We start from the raw sequence: 17691 nt of genomic DNA, 5'->3' as shown, positions 1-17691 counted from the left end.
AAGAAAGGACTCGGGCAGGTCAAGGCCACTAGCTCCAAACTGGACTTTAGAGTGTCTGATAGTATCTTATCAGGGATTTAACAGGGATGTGATAGTTGCAGAGGCAGAATGAGAAAGACAAGGATTGAGTGAACTGGTTTGGGGAAGGCAGCCAACAGCCACAGAAACTGTGAAAATCCCATGCTCCCCACTGGCCCCCTGCCAGACCGGCCACCTCACTATGCTGGACCCACTGAGGACAATGTCTCCTCCCTTCAGCTGGGGCCTTTTCCTTCCTGGCCCTTCCTGGGAAAGGAGGGAGAACAATTGAGCCTGACAGTTTATACCCAGGTGTCTGCGCCCATAAGCCTTCTAAACCGGATACCACATGTCCATCCGGCCACCGTAGCGCAGCCATCACGCAGCAAGCAGTCACCTTGGCTGCTTTCCATCCAGTTCTGACCGTGCTGAGCCCCAAAGAGGCAGCCTGTTGTCTTTTTCCCCAGGGTTTATGAGCCCAGCTTTGGTTTTCTCATCTGTCCCCTTTGATGGCAATAGAATGTTAGGCCTCAATCCAAAACTGGTATATGTCAAAAGAGAGAGAGACAGAGAAGGAAGGAAGAGATGGGGGGAGAATGTATGCCTAATTTGGACTCTAGGGATGCAACCAGTATAAATTTGGAGGGAAAGGTAAACTCCCTAACCGACTGGAAGAGAAACACTGAAGCCGAGGGCCTGCTGCACTGCCCATGGGACGCCCTTCTGGGAGTGGGGGGCGTGGCCGCTGCCGCGGGAGAAGGCTCAGACGAAACATTCGACTGTCATCCTGTCTACATTGGTAGCTGGTCGAGGAATCCGTTTCCTCATCTAGAGCACGGGCCAGCCTCACGCAGCTCCCAGAACCTGATCTGTCATCACACTCCACGCGGCAGCGGCTGGGAATTTCACCAGCTTCTGGCCTGACCAAAGCAGCCTTGGACGCAGTGAAAGGTCACACTCTGTGATGCCACAGGATTCACTGGGTCTTACTCTCACCCCTGCGAAACCCCACTCTCCGTCTCCACATTGATGCCAGCCTCCAGGGGTCTAAGTGTGTCTTAAACAAGTCCTTTCAGCTGTGATGTGGTTTTCCACTGGGCAGGACCACCCGATCTTTTAGGTACCCCTCATCCAACACCACCACGCCTCGCCTCACAGACTGAGCACCAGGACTGGGGCCACCACTGGTCCCTTCTACTCCACTAGAGTGTTCCCGCAGCAGAACTGCTTTCCCCGACACGTTTGTGTTTTGGTGAAATTGGTCTTCTGGTTTTCATGTGTGAATCCCAGAGGCTGACCAACAGATGTCACACCCAACTCCACGCCCCTCCACGCCTATAGCTCCGAGGCTTCACTTGGACCCAGCATGTCACACCCAACTCCTCTCCCTTAAGAGGGGTGCCTCCCAGGAGGCCACTCAGGCTGTGTACCCAGGTGAGTCAGTCCTCACGCCCTCCACCCTATGACTGCACGCCCACCCACAGCTCAAGCTAGAGCCCACATTGTAAGCCCACCCCATGTGACCTGCAGCCTCGTGGAGCCTGGCCAGGCCTGCAGGGTGGAGGGGCAACATCACTTAGAGCCCAAAGATTGGGAAGCAGATACCCTGGGGAGGAGGCGTGATGCCAGAGAACAGCGGAAACCAAGGATCAGGCACCTCGTGCACCCAGTCCCCACCTGTGGAAACAGCTGTTCAAACTATAACCAAACCAGGCTGATTGTGTCAGTCACTGAAGGAAAGTCTGCATAAATAGAGCTCAGAAACCAGGCTTATCTCTCAGGATTGCCCAATGGGCTAGGTAAATATTTAGTCCCAGCCCTGGAATGGTGCCTGCTAATTCTGTTTGTTAATCATTTTTCCCTTTATTCACTCACCCTGCCAACATTTGCTGCCTGTCTCCCACTGTCTGGCCAACCTCGGCTCGGCACTTCCATCCTCTGATGGCTAAGACAGGGTCCTCCAGTCTTCCCTTTGGGGGTCTTGGTGTGGGAGCAGGACGGGAGCAGAGATCGGGAAAGTCTTCACAGAGGAGTCACTTTTAAGCTGGGTATTGGCTGCTGTGTAGACCTCATGAGAAGAGCCACAAGCAGGGGAGAGGCAGGGAGCACATCCCAGCTCTAGGGGACAGCACACGTCCCCACCATCCATAGCTGGCTTGCTGGCTTCTACGTCCAAGCTTTCCTCTGAAGCTGTTTCGGGCCCGCAGCACAGCTCAAGCAAGGACTGCTGGGTTTGTCGACCTGGTGGCCACTCACTGGCTGGGGAGGGGCAAGCTTCTTTACCTCTCTGTCTCAGTTTCCTTCCAAAAAGTGATGGGAAGAGGGTGGGCTTGAGCATGAAATCATCTGGATCCAAATCCTCCTACTACTCTACCATTTGCTAGCCCTGGGTCCCATGTATTTCATGTCATCTGAAAACGGAGAAAACAAAAATGCCCATCTCAGAAGCTTGTTCTAAGGACTGAGATAGAGAGCATGTCAGATAGCTTCACGTGGGTGCGTCTCAGCTGCTGTTATTACGCTGTTACTTGTGTAAGTCAGGACCAGCAATGCCAGTGCCGGCCCCAGGGAGCTTCCAAACCCGTATGGATTGAGAGTCTGCTCCATGCTCTGTGCTTTCTGGACGCTTGATGTCCCTGGGGTTGGCTTCCGGGAAGCCGATGGAGTTTAGTGTGCAGGCCGTTTACTAAGGAGTCCCTCTAGGACCAACACCTGTGGCAGGGAGGGGACGGAAGCAGGATTGCAAAGAGGGAGAAGTGGACGGCCTCACGGGCCCAGTGGTAACCTCCACTGGCCCCACTGTTTCAAGTTCTACACCTGGAGTGGCTCTTTGGAGTCACCCTAAATTGGGGCCCCCCCCTTTATCCTCCCCATTGATCCATCAGTCATTAGCTGGGGGCCTACAGAAACGAGTGTGACCTTGAATGAAGAGGCTTCTTCTCCCTGGAGACATCAACAACTGAAGATGTCTGCACTCAGCACCCAGTGCTGGGACACGGTGTCCCTTGAAGGGGGCTCTGAACTGTGCATCACAGTGTCCACCACTGGCAGGAAACAGATGAAAAAACCCTGTCCTGAAGCAGCTGCTCCACTGGGAGTTTATGTTCTAAAGGTTGCTCTCAGGATTAAATGAGATCATAGATATAAAGGGCCTTGTTTAACAGGGTAGGTATGCAAATAGTGCTAGCTAAAGGGAGTTAAAGAGATCAGAGATTACCAGGTCAAAGGAGTTAGAGGAAGAGCATCTAATTTGCACAGAGGGGACTCAGCTGTCTGCTGGTGTCTGGATCCTCTGTCTGCACCCCAGGCTGTGACGTGGTCAGGCGTTCCTGTCCTGACAGGGTCCTGCACCTCTTGAGTCTTTCCTCACTTTGTAAATAAAACCCTGGCATCAGGCCCCTTCAGACCCCACCCAGGACGGCAGCCAGGCGCTGCCTGAGGGCTCCCTTCCGCTCGAGGTGCCTGGGATGATGGGTGGGAGCCGGACTGCAGGAAGGGAGTCCTGGCACGTCCAGCTCAGCTAGGGGGGGCGCGGGGGGTGGGGGGGGCAGGCGGAGACCAAAAAGAAAGATAAAGAGATTTCCTTGGCACCGGCCTCTCCCAATTCGTTGGAAAACAGTGGGGAGGAAATCCACTGGCAGAAGGGCCTGCTCCAACACCGCCTTGGAAGCGGCCTGGCTGCCCTCCGCACGCGGAGCCCCATAGACCGGAATCACCTATTCCGCGAGGGAAAACCCATTGACCTGTTTGCCAGCAGTTCCTGGAAGTTGTGGCTGGCTGGAGGGAGAGGGAGGGTGGCAGGGAGGAGGAAGGGGTGGTGGTCTCCCCTGGGGTAGGTGGGGTGGGGGTAGGGCCATCAGACCTAGGAAATCCAAATACATGGCACCCAGCACAATGGAATTTTCAGATTGTCAATGAAAAGTTAATCAGTGGATCTAAGAAAGAAATGGAAAATTTTATTCGAGCCAAATTTGAGGATTATAACCTGGGAAGAGCATCTCAGAAAGCTCTTCTGAGAACTGTTCTGCTGGTTAGAAATCAAGGCACAGTTTTATTTTTTTTGAGACCAAGGGTTTTACATCCAATGGCAGTTTACATAATCCCGATCTAAGCATCATCCTTCTGGGTCATGTTACCCCTTACAAGATCAAGAAGAAAGGCTATCTTTTAAGGAGCTGCCTTGCTGATGCTAGAATATTGCTCTTTATGGCTGAGCAGGTGTTCCTGCTGATGGGGGAGTTCTGGTCCACGCACAATGCAGATACATAAGGCACAGTGCGGGGAGAGGAGGCCAAAGGGCAGAGAATGTTTTATGTCTAAATTTTTTCTTGTCTTGCCATCAAATATGAATTTTATTCCACAAGATAAACAACAAATAATGTTTTAGTGTAAGTGGGCCCCATGCAACTTGCAGTGGATATACTCATACTAAAATTTCTTTGTTCTTTATCTGAAATTCAGATTTATCCAGCAACCCCAGGTGGGTGCAGACCATGTGCTGGGGAAAGCCTGCAGCAAACCTGGACGGGAGAGGCCTGCTGGCAGACAGCAGGGACAGAGCCCCTGCTGGAGACAGGGACACATCCGAGGGCGAGTGGGTAATCAAGTCTCCTGGGGAAGGGGAAGCGGGAGGAGAGGGGCTGGAGGAAGGTGAGATGGGAACCCAGGCCCCAGCCCAGTCAATTCCGCAGCAGGAAAACAGGCGTCCACCCTGACCCCAGCCAACAAGGCAGGACAGGAGAGCTACAGGGCCGCCTGGGCGTCCCCTGGTCCCGTTGGCTCCTCATGATGCCCTGGGTGACCCTGGGCTACTCTGGGCAAAGGTCAGACTGGGAGGTCTGGCTCAGTGGGCTGCTCTGTGTATGGGTGGGTGGGGTGGAGTGCGGGGGTGGAGATTCCCCTGAGTGTCTGAGCAGAGAGGCAGCCCCGTGGAGACGGTGGCTTCTGCCCTGGCTGCTACCCCACCAGGCACTGGCTGCCGACCCCAGAGGCGAACCAGTGCATCACTACTCAGAATTCCAACCTCGGCCCACTATTCCCTACCCCCATCCCCAGAAGCAGCCAGTTTTCCCCGTCTGTAGGCCCTACCCATCCTTCAGTGCTGTCTGTAATAGAAAGAATCATACTAATAACCATGAATTATGAAATACAGCCTCTTGGCTGGGCATCTTGGTCCATCTTCACAGCGACCCTCGGAGGTAAGTCCCGTCCTCGTCCCCATTCTACAGATGCAGAAACAGGCTGGGAAAGGTGAATTAAATGACCAAAGTCAGCTCACCAAGTTAGTCAGTAGGGGAAAGGGACTCAGGCCCAGGTCTGTGTGCGTCCCTCTCACGGCCTGTATTTTGTAGACCTGCTGCTACGTGTCTGCCCCTCAGTCAGGAGTCTTGGGGGACAGGCACAGACTGGGTTTTTGCTCCCTGAATCTTCAGTCCCCGGCACGGAGGAAGTGATAGCGTTTGTTGAAAGACAAATCTTGCGGAAAGAACAATCTTGTTCCAGAACATCCTCATGTCCCTTCTCTGTCCCCTGGGCCTCTCCCCACCCTCCCAGGCTTTGCAGCCGCCAGCACTTGGCATAGGAGGAGCCAGTCTCGCTGGGACTAGGCCTCTGAGGAAGGAACTGGCTTGTGACTTGTCTGTCCTGTAGCTCCCTCCAAAGGAAGCCCCTCCCCGGGAGCAGGCGGGCCAGGGACATGCCCTTAGTCCCTAGAGGAGATAATGCCTTTGTCCCTATTCAGATAAACAAACAGAGCTGCTAGAACTCGTGTAAGGCAAGGTGCAGGAGCAGCACCCCACCCACAGACAGAGGCCTGGCCTTCCTCCCAAGGTCACCAGCAGGAGCCTGAGCTCTGCAAGGCCCAGTCAGATAGAAGGGCCAAGCGTAGCCCATTTTGCAGATTGATAAACTGGTGCCCAGAGCGGGGAAGCCACATGTCCATTCCTGCAAGCTTACCAACTTCCCTGCCTCTTCCCACCCCCAAGGAACCCACAGAAGCACGGAGCCTCAGGGTCACAGCACGCTGGGGCAGCGTTCACAGTGTGGTCCCTGGACGGGCACCCCCTGGGGTCCTGTGATGCAGCAGCCCTTCCACATGCGCGTGCATGTGTGCACGTCCACCATCACCACCCTTGACCCTGGGCCCCTCCAGACCCTTCTACTTTTCCCTTTCCCCCACTTCCCTTACCCCCTCCCTGCGCTGTCAGATCAGAGCCACAGGAAGCAGGGCCAGCAAGTGTGCAAACTGAGAGCCAAGATGGGGAAGTTGATTCTCTAAGAATCATCTAAACACATGGGGAATATTTTTAGTCCCTGGCTCCCACCCAGATGCCAAATCTAAACAGGGGGCCAGGGAGACAGCCTGCCAGGCAAGCGGAGCAGCTCGTGGTAACAGGGTGGGACAGGGTGCTGCAGACCCCACCCTGCCCCTGGCCCAGAAGTCGGATGACTGTCAAAGGAGAAAGCTGGCCTTGGAGCCAAGGAGATGCAGGGAAGTGACCCCAGGTTCTGAAAAGTCCCTTAACCCCTCTCTGTGCCTTGGTGTCCTCGCTCGTGGGACGGGAGAAACACCACCCCCATAGGATTGTTCTGAAGCTCATGGCCAGCACCAGCGGGCATCCAGTGAATGTGCATCGTGGTCTGTGCTGGGAACTGCAGACCTCAGAGAAGTCAGATTGTGGCCCAAACTATCAGCCGCTGAGCATTCCCCCGGCCTGGCCGGCTGCACTGAAGTGTGTGTGTGTGTGTGTGTGTGTGTGTGTGTGTGTGTGTGTGTGTGTCAATGGGGAGAGCTGTGTGTGTGTGTGTGTGTGTGTGTGTGTGTGTCAATGGGGAGAGCTGTGTGAGGGGCCAGGCCAGGCTGGGCACAGGGAACTTAGAGCACCTTCTTCAGAGAGGGGGTCTGCAGGGGGAGCAGTGGTACAGCGGAGGGAGTGAAATTACCCAGAAGGGGAGGTTCTCAGAAACACACCCACCTGGGGTGACTGGCCAGGAGTGACCTTGCTGTGAGTCGCGCGCTGACAGCACCTGCTCGGCCTCCAGGTGCAGGGAGGGCGGGCAGATCTCCGGGCCCTGGATAAGCTATGCCCATTCCGGCCCCCACTGGCCAGGTTAATATTAATTTGGGGTCAGAGAGACAGGGGAGAGTAGTCCACCCTCTGCCTGGGGTGGGAGAGGCCAAGGCTCCCCTAATCTCTTGCAAACAGCTAGGACTTCCTCGTTCTGCTGCCACCTTACTCACTGAATGTTGCCTTGAGGGCAGGGACGGGGTGGAGGTTAGGGGGTGTAGCTGGGGAGGAGGAGGGGCAGTTCAGACCTCTGAGAGCCCTCAGCTGGCAAGGGGGAGGGGGTGGGGGTGCAGCTTAGCGCTTAGATCCCCCGCAGGCTGCAGGCTGTGTGGGAACCGAAGAGAACAGGTTCGTGTCCACACACCCCCTGCTGACACAAGCTGCCTGCTGTTGCCATAGTGATAGTAATGCCAAGTCCCCCACACGGCTGTGTGACCACCAGTGAAGGGACTGGGGTGCTTATTCTTGGTCACGAAGGGGAAGAGGGAGGGGGAGGCTCCCGTGGAGGGCGAGCAGCCCTTCCCTGCCCCCAGCTGGGGGTGTCCCGGGAGTCTGAGAGTATGGGGGTGGGAGAAGGCTTAGAGGTCCCCTCCGACCCGCTCCCCCTCCGGAGACCAGCAGCAAGCAAGTGCCCGCCTGGCTCCACATCTTCCATGGGACGCTCTTCACCTCCGAACCGGAAGCTTCTTAGACAGGTGGTCCCCACACCAATTGACCTGGCCTGGCCCCAGGACCCCTCTTCACCCGGCAAGTCCAGTTCTTGGCCTCTTCCCCTCGTTTCACTCTCCTCCCAAACTCCAGCCCTGCCCTGGGTGGTGAGGTCCCAGGTCCTGCGGCCCCTTTACCCCTGGCTCCCGGGCCGGGCTTGACTTGAGACCAGCCCATGCGGCCCTTATATCTTTCTCCCCTGGTTTTCTGGACCCTCCTCTCTGCACCTGCAGCCTCCTAGTCTCGCGCTCTCCTTGAGCCCCAGAAAGGGAAAAACCATTAGAAAGACAATCTTGGAGTGGTGGGGCTGCCTTCACTGACAGCAACTAAGTACAAGGGCCAAATGCCCTTGGATTCACCTGTGACCCATCAGCTCCTGGAGACAGCAGCGAGCTCCTCTAACTGCCCCCTGCCCCTCACCCCTGCAGCCCCTGTACTGCAGCCCCCCACCCCCACACACTGGGCGTCTCCTCTCTCCCCCTCCCCTCCCCCTCTCCTCCTCTCCCCCTTCCTCACCTTTCTCCTCCCTCCCCTCCCTCCTTCCTCCTCTCCCCTCTACCATCCTCTCTCCTCTCTCAGCTGCTCTCTCTTGCTTTCTCCCTCCCTCCCTCCACTCCTCGCTGGCCTCCCTGCGGGTCCTCCGACAGGCCCCCTCCCCTCCATGCATGAACACTCGCTGGCCTCCAGATGGCCTCCCTTCCTGGCTTCCTTCAAGTCTTCAAGCTGCACCTGCCTTCCCTGACCACCTTCCCTTCCTGCTTTAGCTTTCTCCATGGCTCTCACCGCCTTCTGCCTTCTGACATTGAACAACGTGACACCGTATAATGTGTCTGTTTTATTTATAGTGTCTCCCGTGAGACTGTGAACTCCAGGAGGACAGGCATTTTTGTCTGTCTTATCCCCAGTGCCTAGAACATAGATGCTCAAGAAATCCCTTGAGGCAAATAAATGGTCCCATCACCCACCCCAACTAGGCTACACCCTCACAGGACCCGCACCCTCCACTCATCGTCCTTTCACGCAGAGCAGAAAGCGCTGGCTGGTCTCAGGTGGCTCGGCCATGGCCTCTCCGTGTGGCCTCCGTCCAGCTTCTTCTCCTTTCTGGGCCTCAGCTTCCCTCCCCCGTTTTATAATGGAGAGGATGGACTGGAACTTCTCTGGCTTTCGCTGTGTTGGAGCTTTGAGGTCCCTTCAGCATCTTCCCAAGTCAGGTGTCGACAGGGAATTCACAAGGGTTGGAGGGGGGCCTGGTGGTCCCTGCTCAGAAGAAATCTCCAGGCCTTAAGTTCCCTACCCTGGCACCGGGTGGGTTGAGGGGAACGGCAGCAGTAGCAGCGGGAACTATAAACAGACTTCAGAAAGATTTCTCCAAAAACATATCCATATTTTAATCACCATCCAAGTCCAACCTGGGAAGCCTGAGGAACAGAAGCCAAAGCCCACTTAAGGGCCGAGACCAGAGGTCAAGTGTCCAGAAGTGAGCCATCATCGGAGGAAGCCCGCCGTCAGGCAGGTGAGCGTGGGGGCCAGCAGGGTGGGCAGCGACCAGGGCAGCAGCCGCCCGGGGGCCTGGGACCTGTAAACCACGCGCTGCCCCCGGGGCTGCAGGGGCCTGATGTTGTCGGTCATTTTCTGATTGTTGTCATAATACAGCTTGTTGGAGAATGCAAGGATCTGTGGAAGGCACAGGGCTCAAGTGGAGATGCACTCCCCGCTGTGTGACATCAGGCCAGTCACTTTGCCTCTCTGAGCCCTCTGGGGTTTTTGTGCAGAGGAAAAGAATACGGGATGGAAAGTCCTTGGCATCCGTGGGGGCTTAGCTCCCATTAGCTTCCCTTAGCCAAGTGGACTCAAACCTCACGGTTTTGAGGGTCTGCCATTACTACCACCATCATCACTATTACCAGAGAACAGTGGTTCTCAGACTTGAGTCTACATTAGCCTCACCTTCCATGCTTGTCTGGCCTTGGATTGCCGGGCCCACCCCCAAGGGATCGTTTCTGGGAAGCCAGGCAGTGGGAGGCGGCAACCCCTGCCTGGACCTCTGTACCTGGTCCTTGTGGAGCTGGATGGGCTCCTGGAACACTGTCCAGACCACCGTCTCGTCACAGCCGGGCGTGGTGAGCGAGCCCAGGTAGCGGAAGTACCGCCTCAGTTTCTCCTGTTTGGGGAGCAGGTCTAGGAGACTGATGCTGTTTCTCATCGTGGTGTTGGTATCTGGGGGGACAGCAGTTACCCCCTCACACCTCACTCTCAGGGTCCAAGCCGCTGCACCATCCGGACTGTCCTTTGTTGAAAGAAGTCTCCTCCCCTCGCCCTGACCCCTGCCTCCCCCGCCTCACCATCCTGACTCACTAGGTCTGGAGATGTTGGACAGCACGTCCACCAGGGGTTGGAAGTTCTCATTCCTGGCTCCGGCCTGGAAAGGGGGGGAAGGGGGCTTAAGAGAGGCTTGTGGGAAGCCGGTGGTGACCACCAGTTCATTCTGGTCTGGGTTGGGGCAGGCAGGCAGCTTCTGGGACTGAGGCCCTGAGAGACTCTGGGCACCCTACCTGGGAGTGTACAAGCCACAGAAACAGAGGGCAAGGTGGGGCCTCCACAGCCCCCTTCTGCCTTCCTGAGACCCCAGGTCTCTGGATTCTGAGAAGCAGCCCCTTGGACCCTGGGAGATGGCGGTCTCACCTCCACCATGAAGGCCAGCACTGCAATTTCATCTTTGGAGTCCTGGGCTTTCGCATTCCTTGATGTCCCCTTCTCCTTCTCATGCACTATGTGCATCTGTTGGGGTAGGGGGAGAACCCGTGAGGGTGCTGGACCACCCTTCTCGCCCAAGGCAGGTATACCCAGAGCCCAGCCAAGGCACTGACCTGGGAAGAGGTCCCTCACCTCCATGGCAAATCGATCCCCATCCAAGCTGTGCTCTGAGCCCCAATCCAGCACCTCGGACCAGTGCAGGTGCAGCTGCTTCGCCCGGTACCGGGCGGCCAGTCCTCCTTCAGCAATTGTGGCCTCGTCCCCCAGCAACACCATCACTGGAGGGCACAGGAGGGGGCAGTCCTTGCACCACCTCTCTTAGCCTCTCCCAGCCTCCTCATCCCAGTTCCACCCAGGCAGGACCTCCTCTCCCTTCTCCCACACTTCATGGGTTACTGGCCTGGGCCTGGAGGAACAGACTGAGTGGGACTGCCCGGGACCGGCCCTTGACCTCCTCTCTGGTCTCCCCACCTGCCTCTCCCTCTACATACCCCCACTGCCCAAATGTGCAGTGCAGCCCGGCCCCGCCCCTGCTCCAACCCCCTCCGTAGGTGGTGCCCCGGTGATCTCAGGGCCATGTCCAAACTCCTCAGCCCTGGGCGGCCTGCCACGAGCCCAGCTCACCTGACCTGGGCTGGCTCCGGGCCCTTCTGGCTTTGCTCTGTCCTCTATGCCCACGGGGCCACGTGCAGCCCTCTGAACACCCTAAGCTGTTTCATGCCTCCCTGTCTTTGCATATGTTGTTCCTTCTTCCTCCAACATGTCCCCTCCCGCATCCCCAGACTGGTCTGATACAAGATTGAAAATACTGTGACAGACGGCTTCCTCCTCCCCTCCCCTCAAGGTTTTTCAGCCTCTCCTTGGCAAAGGTGGACCAGGGCCAGTGCATCTTCCCAGGAGGAACCCAACCCTCCAGTCCTCCAGAAACTCCAGGGTCCCAGGACCAGGTACCCCTGCCACCTGGGGTCTTCATCCCACCCACGTGAGACCTACCTGTGTGCCCATTGTTTTGGACAGTCCACTTTTGCTTCTTGTCATAGCCAGAGAAGGAGAAGGGCCTCAGGTTTAGGTCCACCTCTGTCTTGGCAGTGGCGATGTTGATAGGGGACTGTTGGTCCATCTGACAGCTATCGCCCCACAGGTCTGGCCCTGAGCAGGGAGGGAGTGGGCGCTGGGAGTCAGGGGCGCCTGGCACTAGGGCATGGCGTCCTCTGCCCCACTCAGATCAGGCCGTCTTCGGAAAGCTGGCAGGCTGGGCTGTGGGATGCCCGTGCAGAACTCTGCCCTCACCCTCCCTGGGCCTTCCTCTTCAGACACACATGCTCACCTGGGCAAATGTTCTTTGCACTTTTTCAAACACTACCCACCCCCCACCCCCGTCCCATCACCTACCCACCCCTCTACCCTCACTCCAGGCTCCATCCACCTGGTGTTGGAGGTCCCTGGGGTGCAGGGAGCCAGGCTTCCCAGGGAATGATTCCCTGCCTCCTAGCCCTCAGATAATTCTTAGTGTCCCATCCTGAGGTCCTTTAAAAGGCTGTCACCAGAGTTCTCCTTTCACAGCCGAGCTGAGGTCGTCCCCTATCCCAGAGCTCACAGCCTGTTCCCCCACAGTCCTACCCCGAGCCTGGCTCTGCGTGTGTGTGTGTATGTGTCTGGAATAGGACCAACCCTTGATTTCATTATGAGAAAGAGCGAAATGTATTTCTCCCTTTGCTGCTGCTGCTGATTTATTTTACAGCCCTTGTGGTGACAGAGATGATGACAGGAGGTGCCAGTAAAGACTCACAGTCACTCCATGTTCCCTGTTCCGTGAGCATCAGGAGTGGGTGAGTATGTGTGCGTGCGCGTGTGTGTGAGGAGATGATATCTGACTCGGGGCCACACCACCCCTCCTCCTTCCCACCCTTGCTGGGTCTCCATTTCAACCTGGACGGGCCCTGCCGCACAGAAAGACCTGTCCCCGGGCCTGGCTGTACTCACCCAAGCAGGTCCAGTTGGAGGGCTTGACTTGATTCTGGTAGCACCAGTGTGATGCTGGAGCAGAGAGAGAAAGCGCATGAGGCCTGTGCATTTGTGTGTCAGTGTTTCTGGGTACACACACGTCTCTAAGAGTGCGGGTGAACTGTGTGCACACAAGCAACTGTGTGTGTGTGTGGGGGGCGGGTATCCAGTGTGACAGAGGCTGGAAACATCGCAGTGCACCTTGGGATGGGGTGGAGCGTTCCTAGGGGTCAGAGACAGAGATCCCAGGGTAAGGAGGCTTAAGAAGAAAATGGAGGGATGGAGGAGGAGGTGGTCAAAGTAGCCTGGCCTCAGGTGTCCTTGATCCACAGCTGACCTACTGGTCCTCTTGCCCAGGGCATGGTCCTCATACAGACATGGCCAAAGCAGCCAGCAGCCCTTGAGGGGCCCTCCAAGGCCAGTCAGCTCTACCCAGGGGCTACCCTGGACACTCTCCATCTGCTGCTCATCAGCTCCCCTCCCTCCTTGCATCCCCCGCCTCAAACCTGGAAGGGAGGCTGTGGTCAGAGAGGAATAGGAGGGGGATCAGGGCCCCCGGACTCCCCTCCTAGGACAGTACAGCCACGTTCAGCCTGGCTGCCTTCCCAGAGTTGATGCGATGATAGGGGAGGTTTGGCCAACCCCTCCCTGGAACACACCCTCTTACGTTACTAAAACCCATTCTTGGCTAAACTCTCACAGTCCTGCAGGGAGGAAGGCAGCAGGCCTTCCCCCAGCCCCACCTCGAAGTCCTGGTGTTGGGGGCCAGACAGACTCAGGGCTCTAATCTCCGCTCTGCCTAAGGACAGCAGAACCAGCATCTCTGAAAAAAGGCTGCACCAGGGACAGACTGCACTAATGCGAAATGTTAACAGCAGGGCAGACTGTGCACAAGGGAACCCTCTCCTCTGGGCTTTCTGCTCGAGTTTTCAGTAAACCTGAAACTGCTCTAAAATTAGTCTATTGATTTAAAAGAAGACTGTGGCAGCAGGGTGGACAAAACATTTGATCTGAGCCGGAATTCTAGCTGGGCCACGTGGGAGCTGTGCATTTAGAGGCAAGTCACTTAATCTCTCTGGGCCTCAGTTTTGCCATCTGTAAAGCAGAACTAGTACCACCCACCACATAGGACTGCGGTGAGGAGTAAATGAGAGATGGTAGAGAGTGTTCCAGGCAGCCTGGAATTTAGTCAAATCCCTGACAAATCCTTCCCTTCCCCTTGCGTCCCTCTCCCCCTCCCTCCCTCCCTCCCTCCATCCTTCCAACCTCCTGTCAGGGCGCAGATGGCCAAAGTCGGGGTGGGGGGTTGCAGAGAGGAGACAAACGAAGTGAGCTGGAAAGAACTCAGGGATGAGGAAATTGCTAAGAAAAGCACGGCTTCCAGCTCAGCCTCATCTAGCCTCTGAGCACATCCGTCCCCACCCAACCCCACCTCCTCTGGGGTCCCTGCAATGGGGATGGGTGGGGAGGGGGTGGGAGGAAGGCCCAGAGGGAGGGTGAGCACCTACAGGAAACGGGCCACCCCCTAAGTCTGGGTCTGAACCCCTCAGGGTCACCTTGGGTTTGGAGTTTCCCAGTAGTCTTTGGATCAAAGACTACTAGCCAGCACCGTCTCTTTCAGAGATGTTTGGTCCCTGCCCCACGCCAGTCCATCCCCTGCCTGGGGACAGGGCTCTGCTGCCCCTGGGAGTTGCTGCATCTGGGGAAGCCCCATGAAGGTCGACTCCGCAAAGGGCATCAGCCCCCCTCTGCACATGAGCAGAGCTCTGACACTGGAGCCCGCTCACTGGGCCTCCAGTCCTGGCTCAGACTCTTACTTAACCCCTGCAGGAGAGTTCATTAACTTTTCTGAGCCCACATTCTGCATTAGGCAGAAGGAGCTATCACCGAACTCCCAGGGCCACGGTGGAGGAGGCACAGGATGGGAGGTCATTTGCATCTGTGAAAGGCTCCTGTGTCTTCACCTCTCAGAGGTCCTGCAGGCAGAAGGGGCCTCTGAGGTTGAGCTGGCCCCTCCTCTGGACTGAGGTCCAAGGGAAGCCATTCCAGCGGAAGCCTTGTTTGAGCCAGAATCCTCAGGAGCCAGCTGGGACGGGTGGAAACCCCTCAGCCTCCTGGGAGCCCATCTGGTCCAGGTTGAGGTTTTCCTAGGAACTGGCTCTTCCCTGCCTCTGACTTCAGCTCCTAGGTTTGTAATAGTGACCTCTACTCCACTGTCTTAATCACAGAGACTTTCGATCTGCTTGGTTGATTGCTCTTGTAACTACACTCTTCAGGAAACAGAAGCCAGGAAAACATGATGTTGATGAGATCAAGGCAAGGAACTGGGTCTATGTCCAAAGGCTGAAGGTAAGGGCTGATTTTTAGGCAAGAGGTGGCAGGGCTCAGGTTCCTGTACCAGTTCATGAGAAGACAACCCTTGCAGATAATTACCAGCCAGCTGTCCTGAGTCATTTCCAAGAGGAACTGGGAGGGAGAGGAGCTACCCGTAGATCTTGGCTCTAAGCTCCGAGTCTTACCTCGTCTGTCTGCCCTGATCAGGGATGGCATGAGAGAAATAGCAACCATTGCCAATCACCTGGCTGTGGTCCCCCACCCTTGACTTGCCCATCACCCTAGCCCCCTTCTTTAGAGATGCCTGAAGAAATTCCCTCTGTGGACCTTGCTCACCCCACCCTCCACTCCAGGGGAAGGGAGGAATCTTGGAAACCAGCTCAGCGAAACCCAAATATGCCCTGGGCAAAGTCTCAGCAGCTCCTGGCCAGGTCTGGGACTCTGAAGGAGCCTCCGACCTTCTCCCCTCCTCCTCTCCCTGGGGATGCTCTGGGGACTTCAAGGTGCAGCCTGGTCACTCTCCAGCCTCAGTTTCCCTAGAGGAGGAAATGGGGGGAGGAAGGCAGGACTTTGGGCAGCTCCCAGGCAGAAAGCCTCAGGGGGCGGCTGAGACAGATTCCTGGCTGGCTGGGCTGATGCCAGTGGTACAGCTGTCATAGCCGTGCAACATGCCACACATATACCACACCAAGCACTTACACCCACTGTCTTATCTGAATTCTTAGAAGGACACCTGAAGTTAGAATTACTTTCTGTTTTGTAAGTGATAAAACCGAGGTTGACTTACCCAAGCCAACACAGCTACAAAGCAGCCAAATTAATTACAAAGCCTTTTCTCTTTCTGTCAGCCCAGCTGCTTAAGTAGGTTTCAAACCTCCAACCCTACAAATAAAAATGTTTACATCCTGCGTTTTCTCCTTCTTCCTCTCCTAGGAAGAGGCTAGGAGTTTTTGCAAGATGCCCCTTCAGACCTCACAACGGGCCAGCCAAGTCCCTCCTGCAAAGCGGCTCACAACTCCCTCCTTCTCTGCACCCTCACCCCTAACGCCTTGACTCCAAGGGAGGAACTGCTAGGTTTAGACAGGAGGTTTGGCCAGGTGGCCCCCAAGCACCATCCAAGGGGTAGCTGAGCTGGAGACTGGCAGGTAGGGGCCTCCTTCGAAGGCGATGATTCCCTGTGGGGTCCTAGAAGGTGTCGGATCAGGTCCCTGTGTGCAGACTCCAGAGGCGCCTTTAGCTCCTTATCAAATATTAACACCCCTCTCCTGCCACCTCCCATCTAGGCGAATAATTAAGAGCTCGGCCTCACCATTAATCTTTAAACGAAAATCACTCTGGCCGGAAAGACCGGCTGGGCCGGGACCACGGGTCTCCGGAGGCCCCCCGCCAGGCTCACAACACAGTGCGGTGTCTCCGGAGGTGAAGGGCTCTGGCAGCCTCCGGGGAATAAGGAACCCAGGGCGGGAAGCGGGGATGCCAGGGGAAGCGGGGATGCTAGGGCCCCACCGCGCCCAATTTGTTGTCCTTGCTCTGGGCGGGGGGGCAGTCACCCAGCACTGAGCCCCCGTAAGATGGACAGCGACCCGCGACAGACCGAGGAGAACTAGAAAGGGCGCGACACTCCAAAAAGGGTGAGAAACGGAGGGGTGCGTGGAGGCGGCTCAGGGAAGCATCCTCGCCAGGGACCCGCACTCCGCCGGGCTCTGCGCGCTGCAGCCGCGCACACGCGAGCACTCGCTGCTCCGCGCCCGCCCCTCTCGGCCGCCCGCGCCGTCCGGATCGCCTATGGGGCGCAGCCTCGGCGGACGGCACGGGGCGGGGGCGCCGAGGGCCCACCGAGGGGCCATCGAGGGGTCCCGGGGCCGAAGCCCGCCTTCACCTGCGCGGGCCCAGGGCCGGGCGGCGGCGAGGGCCAGGAGCGCCAGCAGCAGCCGCATCCTGCGCAGGAGCGGAGACGCCGCGGAGCCGGGGGTCGCGCACCGAGGAGGCCGCCGGGGGTGCCGCGGTCATGCCGGCCGGGGTTTTATAGCGGAGCCGCGACGGGAGGGAGCCTCGACAGCAGGACACCGGTAGCGGCTCCTCCCCCTGGCGGGGCCTCCCCTCCCCTCGCCCGTCCCTGATCTGAGACTCAGCTCCCCCACTTGCGCTCCCCACCCCCCGCCCCCCTGCCCGGCCACCTTTCACCCGGTGCGCCAGGCCCCCTCACCTATTGCGTCCTCTCCTCTCCTCCTTCCTCGCACCTCCCCCATCCCACACCTGGTTTCTAATTTGGGGACAGAGCAGTGACTCGCAAGGTACTTGATCCACACGACAGCGGGTGCCCCGGATTCCTGCTTTCAATCGTTTTGGCGTGGACCCCCGCGCAGACTTCTCGCCTCGGGAGCAGCCCGTTGGGGTTAGGGGCTGGGGGAGTGGAGACAGCTTTGGAGGTCTGCCTTAGAAAGAGGCTGGTTTCTCTCTCTCTCCGGCAGTGATCACTGATTCTCTGGTTCTCATCTCTTTTTCTGTTCCCTCCCAGGCTGCTCCAAACTTAATTTCTTAGCATCGCAAAGACTCTTCTTCCAACACAGAGTGAGGACGCCACTAAATTGCTGTGAGTGTGTATGTGATGGCCAGCGCTGGGGAGGCCGAGGGGGCAGAACTGAGAAACTGATTGCAAAGGGGCTCAGTGAGAGAGAGAAACGAATGCGGTCAAGAGGGAAGGGGCTGGTCCTGTTGAGGACCTCCAGATTCCTGAGATGAGATGGGAAGAGACTGAGATCCGAGTAGACTCCTGATTTTCTCATCTGTCAGAATCTTCAGAGTC

General features: G+C 57.1%; 1 protein-coding gene and 1 long non-coding RNA gene across 3 annotated transcripts in view; one reads left to right on the top strand and one right to left on the bottom strand.

The window, feature by feature from the left end:
* Window positions 1-8615: 8615 nt before the first annotated feature.
* Window positions 8616-16922, bottom strand: CA4 (carbonic anhydrase 4). The gene is made up of 8 exons (XM_074342649.1): window positions 16765-16922; window positions 12531-12584; window positions 11541-11696; window positions 10680-10825; window positions 10476-10571; window positions 10149-10212; window positions 9844-10010; window positions 8616-9467 (listed from the first exon to the last, which is right to left on the bottom strand). The coding sequence occupies exons 1-8, from the start codon at window positions 16820-16822 to the stop codon at window positions 9279-9281; spliced, it is 930 nt and encodes a 309-aa protein (XP_074198750.1). The 5' UTR covers window positions 16823-16922; the 3' UTR covers window positions 8616-9278.
* The window catches only part of LOC123615653 (uncharacterized), a 23652-nt gene continuing 22777 nt past the window's right edge, over window positions 16817-17691 (top strand). For both annotated transcript variants that reach the window (XR_012499453.1, XR_012499454.1), the window contains exons 1-2: window positions 16817-16954; window positions 17404-17478. This is a non-coding gene — a long non-coding RNA (uncharacterized LOC123615653). The remainder of the gene's footprint in view (window positions 16955-17403; window positions 17479-17691) is intronic.

This window comes from Camelus bactrianus, chromosome 16 (assembly GCF_048773025.1).
Source record: "Camelus bactrianus isolate YW-2024 breed Bactrian camel chromosome 16, ASM4877302v1, whole genome shotgun sequence".
Taxonomy (NCBI): domain Eukaryota; kingdom Metazoa; phylum Chordata; class Mammalia; order Artiodactyla; family Camelidae; genus Camelus; species Camelus bactrianus.
The sequence above is the reverse complement of the archived record's forward strand: the minus strand, read 5'-3'. Positions and strand labels throughout refer to the sequence as shown.

What these genes read in the sequence shown, in the direction of transcription:
- CA4 (XM_074342649.1), bottom strand. Translation starts at nt 16,822, where the DNA reads ATGCGGCTGCTGCTGGCGCTCCTGGCCCTCGCCGCCGCCCGGCCCTGG. An exon ending in GGGATCGATTTGCCATGGAG is followed by an intron (nt 10,572 to 10,679) that starts GTGAGGGACCTC and finishes CTACCCCAACAG; the next exon opens with ATGCACATAGTGCATGAGAA. An exon ending in TCCAGCTCCACAAGGACCAG is followed by an intron (nt 9,468 to 9,843) that starts GTACAGAGGTCC and finishes TGCCTTCCACAG; the next exon opens with ATCCTTGCATTCTCCAACAA.